Source organism: Balearica regulorum, chromosome 12, assembly GCF_011004875.1.
Source record: "Balearica regulorum gibbericeps isolate bBalReg1 chromosome 12, bBalReg1.pri, whole genome shotgun sequence".
In the NCBI taxonomy this organism is placed as follows: Eukaryota; Metazoa; Chordata; class Aves; order Gruiformes; family Gruidae; genus Balearica; species Balearica regulorum.
This window is the reverse complement of record NC_046195.1, coordinates 2,460,813-2,467,509: the sequence shown is the minus strand read 5'-3', so window position 1 is coordinate 2,467,509 and position 6,697 is coordinate 2,460,813. Positions and strand designations below refer to the sequence as shown.

Below are 6,697 nucleotides of genomic sequence, written 5' to 3'. Positions count from 1 at the left end.
TAAATCGCTGCTATCGTGACATTCCCAAGCCCAGGTGCCCGAGCGATGAGGTGGAGGACGGGGATTTTCCAGGCAGGTTGGAGTTTCGCTGGCGTTGGGGCTGCGACGTGGGCTCAGCGGGGTTTCCTGCCGCGGAGCAGAAAGCTGGAAGGTTTCTCGGCAGCATCTCCGAGATGTGATTTACGGGGAGGGGAGAGGTGGGATGGGACCTGGCGGTTAGTCACCTCGCTTGTTCGGGAGGTGATAGACGCCAGGAAAATCCCACAGGTGGAAAGCGAGAGCGTGACACCCACGGATGTCACCTCTCCACAAGAGGAAATCCCACCGGAGGGACCCTCCTTGTCCCCAGCGTGGGTGACACCAGGGAGGGGAGAGACCCTCTGTCGTGGTTCAAACAAAAATAGTTAGGGGATCTGCTCGTCACGGAGGCTCCGTGGACGAGCTGCTGCCCACGGAGAGGGGTGAGACGCCTCTTCCCGTCCCCACGCTGCCCACTTCGCTTGTCACGGATGAGGCCATCGGCAAAAGCGGTCAGAGCCCCGACCACGCTGTGAATTCTGCTGACTGGGGAAAAAAATGATGCTGAGGGCTTCCGAACACCTCCCCGACCCGCTTCCTGCCCCCCACGCTTTCCATCAGAGCCCCCCCTTGCCCCCCCAAACCTCAGGGGTTCCGGTGCCCACCGCGGCGGCCGGCGGTTTCCTCTGCGAGCAGCGCGCTCGGGGGCTGTCGGAGGGAGGGGGGACAAACCCTCGCGTTTTCTTCTCTATGTCCACCTTTGGGGTAGCGCCCCGAAAATTTGGAGACGTCCCGGGGTTGGGGGGGTGTGGAGGAAGGAGGGCAGGGACCCGTGGGGGACGTGCGTGGGAGCCCGTGGCGATGCGGGGGAGCAGGCAGAGCTCAGCCGCGTGTCCCTCCGTGTCCCGTGGGCCCACGCCGTGACCAAACTGCTCCGGATTGACCCCGTCACCCACGGCCGGAGGGGAAGCACCAGGTCCCACTCAGGACAGTGACGGTGCAGGGATGAAGGACAGCGGGGGTGACACTGTGCCACCGTGTCCCCGAATTGTGGGGGCTGCTCCGGGGTACGCGCCGAGCTGGCGGGCGCTCACCCAGGGTGGGCATCTTCATGTAGGTGGTGGCAGCTGGGACGAGCGGTGGGTGGCTGGGACGGGGCGGGGGGGGACAGATCAGGTGCCCTGGGGGGGGATAGAGCCCTGTGGGGGGGGGACAGAGCCCTGGGGGGGGGACAGGGACCGTGGGGCAGCAGGGGACGGAGCCCTGGGGGGGGGACAGAGCCCTGGGGGGGGACAGGGACTGTGGGGCTGGAGGGGACAGAGCCCTGGGGGGGGGACAGGGACCGTGGGGCTGGAGGGGACAGAGCCCTGGGGGGGGGACAGGGACCGTGGGGCTGGAGGGGACAGAGCCCTGGGGGGGGGACAGGGACCGTGGGGCTGGAGGGGACGGAGCCCTGGGGGGGGACAGAGCCCTGGGGGGGGGACAGGGACCGTGGGGCAGGAGGGGACGGAGCCCTGGGGGGGGCCAGGCTGCAGGTACCGGGTCGGGGGGGCCAGGCACAGCCCGGTGGCAGCAGACGGGCCAGGCGCGCCCCCCGGTGCCCGCCGCCGTTGCGGCAGCCCGGCTCAGCATCCTCCGCCTCGGGCATCCCTCGCTGCTTCGTTCCTCCTCCCCGTTCCCCGGGGAAAACGGGAAATAAAAATACTAGGGAAGGTTTAAAAGCAGAATAAGCCCAGCACGACCCTCCCTGAGCTCCTCGTCCTCCCCCAGGGACACCCCAGGGACCCCGTTAACTCTCCCACCCCCCCGTTGCTAACTGGTGACCAGTGGGTGTTACTGGGCCTGGGGACAAGGGAAGGTGTCTGCCACCCAGCTCGGGGGCAGGAGTTTTTCTCCATGACGGGGACCATGACACCCCAAAAAGCCTTTCCCTCCTGGCGGGGGGGGTGGGGGGGGTGGGGTTGGGGGTTCCTGCACTAAACGGCAGCCGATGTTTTGGAGCAGGAGACCCGTCCCGCGGGGACCCATCAGCTGAGCGTTGCCAAGCCTAACCCACGCTATTTTGTCCCCCTGGATCATTTTAATCATTTATTTTGCGGACAAAACATTTCTCCCCTCGGCAGCCGGCTTTTCGCTTTCGGTGCTTGCGACAGCACCCGCTTTTATCGGGGTGTCACCCTTGTCACCCCATGCCACTCGAGATCCGCCCGAACCCCTTTTCGGCAAGGCTGGGAGAGGATGATGCTCTCTGCAAACTTCTTTTGGATGCCCCGACAGCTGAGAAACGCCGTGCGCTTTACCCCTCTGTCCGTCCGTCCCTGGAGCAGACGTGACTCACGGGGAGGCGGGCGGGAGCACCTCGCCTTGAACGACGGCCAAGTTGGGGGGGGATAAGAGCGGAGGCCACCCTCGCCTCCCAGTCCCGCCGCCCGCTCCCATGCTCGCCCGTGCTGTTCCCAAACCAGGCACCTTACGGGGATGTCCCCTTGCCCGAGTCGGAGAACGCTGCCCGACTCGGGGAGCTGCTGCCACCCCGTTGCGTTCTCCCCCCATCCCATCAACTCCTCGACCTTTTAACCAACTGCCCGGTGACTGGGGAGCCGGCTGGCTCAACCTCTACCGCTTCTGGCAGGAGGGCGGCTTGCACAACCTCCATCACATCATGGCTCACAAGTTCCAGCAGTTCGGGCCCATTTACAGGTGAGGAAGCGTCTGGCCCCGGCATCATCCCCCCCACACCCCCCGACAACCCCCCCCAGCTTCCCCTGGCTTCCCAGTCCGGGCTGCTGCTGCTGTTCCCAGCCCTGCTCCAGGTAAGAGAGGTGGCTGAGCTGTCGGAGCGGTTCTTCTTGTTGTATGCCGACCAGGCTTGATGCCACGGTGAGGGGCGAGAGGGGAGACCTGCGGGTGTGGGATGGCTGGAGAAGGGGGCGGCAGGGCTGGAGAGGGGCTCTGCTCCCCCCCCCCCATCATCTCTGGAGGCAGAGGGGGACGGGGAACACGGCGGGGGGGGGTGTCCAGGTCCAGCACCCCCAGCTGTGCCTGCCTGAGCCCTGGGGGGGGGCTGATCCTGCCTGGTGCTGAGCCGCTGCATCCTCCGGGATGGGACCTGCAGGCAGCATTTTGGTGAGCGGGGTGTGTGCGTGTGTGGTTGATTTGGGGGTGCTAGAGGGAAAGTGGTTGATCTGGGGAGACGTGGGGCTGTGGGGGGACGTGGGTGGGGGTCAGGGTGCAGGGCTGACCCCCCCCCCACCCCGGCAGGGAGAAGCTGGGTATCTACGAGAGCGTGAACATCATCAGCCCCCGAGACGCTGCCACCCTCTTCCAGGCGGAGGGGACGCTGCCGGAGCGCTTCAGCGTGCCCCCCTGGGTGGCTTATCGTGACTATCGCAACAAGCCCTACGGCGTGCTCCTCAAGTGAGTCGGGGGGGCCGGGGGGGGGCCAATGTCCCTAGAAATGGGGCTCCCAGGTTCTATCGCAACAGCCACGGCACACGAGGCGGTGGGAAGCTGGAGGGTGATGGGGACATCGGCTGGCCCCGTGCTTTGGGGAGGGGGGGTGGTGGTATCCTCCAGAGGGGGGGTGGGGGGGATGAGGGGGGGACACCTCTGACCCTCCCCCCCACTTTGGTGTCCCGCAGGACGGGGGAGGCCTGGCGCTCGGACCGCCTGATGCTGAACAAGGAGGTGCTGTCGCCGCAGGTGGTGGAGGGGTTCGTGCCCCTGCTGAGCGAGGTGGGAGAGGATTTCGTCCGGCGGGCGCGAGCCCAGGTGGGGAAGAGCGGCCGGGAGCGCTGGACGGCCGACTTCACCCACGAGCTCTTCCGCTTTGCCCTGGAGTGTGAGTGTCAGGGGTGCGAGTCTCTGCAAGACGTGCCCCCCCCCCCCAAAACATCCCTTTGCAGGGTGTCCGAGATGGGCAACACGCTGCGTTTCCCCCAGTTTCATCCTCAGAGACGGCCAAACCGGCTTCTCCCCCAAAGCCTTAGGGTCTAGAGGGGTGTCGTCTCTCCGGAGAAGTAGGGAACAAGTCAACACTGTTGATAAAACAGTGTTTTATCATCTACTGGTCATCAACCGGTAGCCAACTCTACCCAACATGGGATGCCTCCATGGCCCCGTGATGCGAGGAGCGAGGAGGTGGCCAAGCCAGGTCTCTGTAGCCATGGAAAGGCTGGAGTTGGCCACGGGAGGGTGGAGGGGATGGGAGTTGGGGTCAGGTTCCCCTCACGGGTGCTCTGCTCGCAGCCGTGTGCCACGTGCTGTACGGGGAGCGGCTGGGGCTGCTGCAGGACTTCGTGGACCCCGAGGCTCAGCGCTTCATCGATGCCGTGACCCTGATGTTCCACACCACCTCGCCCATGCTCTACGTGCCGCCCGCCCTCCTCCGCCACCTCAACGCCAAGACGTGGCGGGACCATGTCTGGGCCTGGGATGCCATCTTCAGCCAGGGTGAGCGCTCCGCCTGTCCCCACCTCCCTGTGTCACCAAAAGCCCCTTTGAGGACTTGGCTTCATAGCGCAGCCTCATCTCACCAGCGTGGAGACCTTCTCCTGGGTCCAGTCACCCAGCGTAGGGCCACCAAAGCCAGGAGAGTTTTCCACATCTGGCGCTTGCGGGATGGAGCAGTGGGGAACCATCCAGGAGCGATGGAAGGGCAGGTGACGGGCATCACATTGAGGGGTGCAGCTCTCCCAAAGGGGCTTGTGGCCTCAGAGAGCTTTTGGCACCTGGGACAACCCTCCTGCAGGGTGTCATCGCCCTGGAGCAACCTCACCCCGTACCCTCCGTGCCCACCAGCCACTGCTGGGTCCTGCAGCAGGGCAACTGCCACGGAAGAGCCACCGGCACGGGGCAGCGATGTCCTAAGGTGTCACATCTGGCGCCTTCCTCCTCCACCACGGCTCTGGAGAAAGAAGGTCACTCTGCGTCTCTGTGTCTCCTCAGCGGACAAATGCATACAAAATGTTTACCGGGACCTGCGGCTGCAACGCAAGAGCACCAAGGAGTACATGGGCATCCTCTGCAGCCTCATCATGCAGGACAAGCTGCCCTTGGATGACATCAAGGCCAGCGTCACTGAGATGATGGCGGGTGGGGTGGACACAGTAAGGAGCGGGCAGGGTTGTTGGGCAGGGAGAAGGTCCTGGCTGGTGTTGAGCTTTGCTCCTCTGCCCCGCTCCAGACCTCCATGACGCTGCAGTGGGCCATGTTCGAGCTGGCACGGTCCCCGGGGGTCCAGGAGCAGCTGCGGGCAGAGGTCCTGGCCGCCAAGCGAGAGGCGGCGGGGGACAGAGTGAAGATGCTGAAAACCATCCGGCTGCTCAAAGCTGCCATCAAGGAGACGCTCAGGTGAGGAGGACCCACACACACACTGAAAAATGCCCCGGTCCCAAATCCCTGGAGCTGCTGGGATGCCCTGCGATGAGGTGGGACACGGCCGGGCCAGGTCATCCCCCAAAATCAGCTGCGTGGGACCTGTCCCCCTCTCCTCCAGGCTGCACCCCGTGGCGGTGACCCTGCAGAGGTACACCACGCAGGAGGTCATCCTCCAAGACTACCGCATCCCCCCCAAGGTGAGCGCGGCCACAGGGTCCGATCTGCTTCGTGCGGGGCTCTGGGTGGAGGTGGGACCTGGGGGGGGGGGGGGGGGGGGACATGGGGGGAGCAGCCGTGGGGGCTGGATCCCAGCCCTGCACCCCCTCTTCTTGCACCCTGAGCACCGATCCTTCCCCGCAGACGCTGGTGCAGGTCGGTCTCTACGCCATGGGTCGGGACGCCGAGGTCTTTCCCAAACCGGAGCAGTTCAACCCCCAGCGCTGGCTGGTAGCCGGCCCCAAGCACTTCAAGGGGTTGGGGTTTGGGTTCGGACCCCGCCAGTGCCTGGGACGTCGGATCGCCGAGCTGGAGATGCAGCTCTTCCTCATGCACGTGAGCATCCCACTGCTGGGGACACCGGGAAGTGGCGCCGGAAGGGACCGGGGCGGTGGCACGTGGGTGATGGTACCTCCAGGGTTTCCCATCCCCTCTTTTCTCCTCCGTCCCAGATCCTGGAGAACTTCAAGATCGAAACCATGAGAGTGGTGGAGGTCGGGACCAAGTTTGACCTCATCCTGATCCCAGACAAACCCATCTACTTGACCTTACGGCCGCTCGAGTCCCAGGCGTGAGGAGCCCGATCCTGACTTACACCCAGGTTTGGGGGACACCCCATCCCGACAGCCCGGCGGGCGTTTTCGGCTCCTCACGGCCCAGCTCCGTCCCCGGGGATGGAATTTGGGGGACAGCTGGGAAGCTTCTCACGGCCACAACCTTGGCTCGGCACATCCCTGCCTTCGCTCCAGCCCGCTCAAGGCTGCGCTTACGCCACGGGGGGGAGATAAACGGGAGCAACCCCAGCCCCCCCCCCCCCCCCGGGGGAACCCCCAAAAGGGAGCGTGGGATGGGGTGGGTGCTGCCGCATCGGGGGGAGGGGGGTGGTCCCCAAGCGGGGGACACACATCCCCAGATGTTTTGCTTCGCCTTGGATTTTGCTCTGCGATTTCATCGTGCGAAAAAGCGCCGGCTCCTGCCTGCCAGCCTTCGGCTTCTCCGTCTCTTCTCTCGCCGGGCGCGGGTTAGGGCAGGGGGGCCAGGGGTCTTCTCGGGGGGGTCGCCGTGGGGATCGCCGGCAGGTTCT

The 6,697-nt window shown here is 65.3% G+C and overlaps 2 protein-coding genes across 8 annotated transcripts in view; one reads left to right on the top strand and one right to left on the bottom strand.

The window, feature by feature from the left end:
• Positions 1–1,930: 1,930 nt before the first annotated feature.
• Positions 1,931–6,486, top strand: CYP11A1 (cytochrome P450 family 11 subfamily A member 1). Of its 7 annotated transcripts, XM_075764822.1 has the most exons (9): positions 1,936–2,718; positions 3,280–3,435; positions 3,660–3,859; positions 4,267–4,470; positions 4,966–5,126; positions 5,204–5,370; positions 5,516–5,594; positions 5,758–5,949; positions 6,066–6,468. In XM_075764822.1, the coding sequence occupies exons 1-9, from the start codon at positions 2,456–2,458 to the stop codon at positions 6,186–6,188; spliced, it is 1,545 nt and encodes a 514-aa protein (XP_075620937.1). In that variant the 5' UTR covers positions 1,936–2,455; the 3' UTR covers positions 6,189–6,468. The 7 variants fall into 7 exon arrangements, with proteins under 7 accessions (XP_075620935.1, XP_075620934.1, XP_075620933.1 ...); XM_075764820.1 differs by having other exon boundaries at positions 1,931–2,718; positions 4,267–5,126; positions 6,066–6,476; XM_075764819.1 differs by having other exon boundaries at positions 1,931–2,718; positions 4,267–5,126; positions 5,758–6,480.
• Positions 6,487–6,505: 19 nt separating this feature from the next.
• Positions 6,506–6,697, bottom strand: part of CCDC33 (coiled-coil domain containing 33) — a 41,696-nt gene continuing 41,504 nt past the window's right edge. Inside the window, exon 24 of the mRNA XM_075764867.1 lies at positions 6,506–6,695. Within this exon, the coding sequence (XP_075620982.1) occupies positions 6,562–6,695 (134 nt within the window). The 3' untranslated portion in view covers positions 6,506–6,561. The remainder of the gene's footprint in view (positions 6,696–6,697) is intronic.

What these genes read in the sequence shown, in the direction of transcription:
- CYP11A1 (XM_075764815.1), top strand. Translation starts at nt 2,456, where the DNA reads ATGCTCGCCCGTGCTGTTCCCAAACCAGGCACCTTACGGGGATGTCCC. An exon ending in CCCTACGGCGTGCTCCTCAA is followed by an intron (nt 3,436 to 3,659) that starts GTGAGTCGGGGG and finishes GGTGTCCCGCAG; the next exon opens with GACGGGGGAGGCCTGGCGCT. An exon ending in TGGCGGGTGGGGTGGACACA is followed by an intron (nt 5,127 to 5,203) that starts GTAAGGAGCGGG and finishes GCCCCGCTCCAG; the next exon opens with ACCTCCATGACGCTGCAGTG.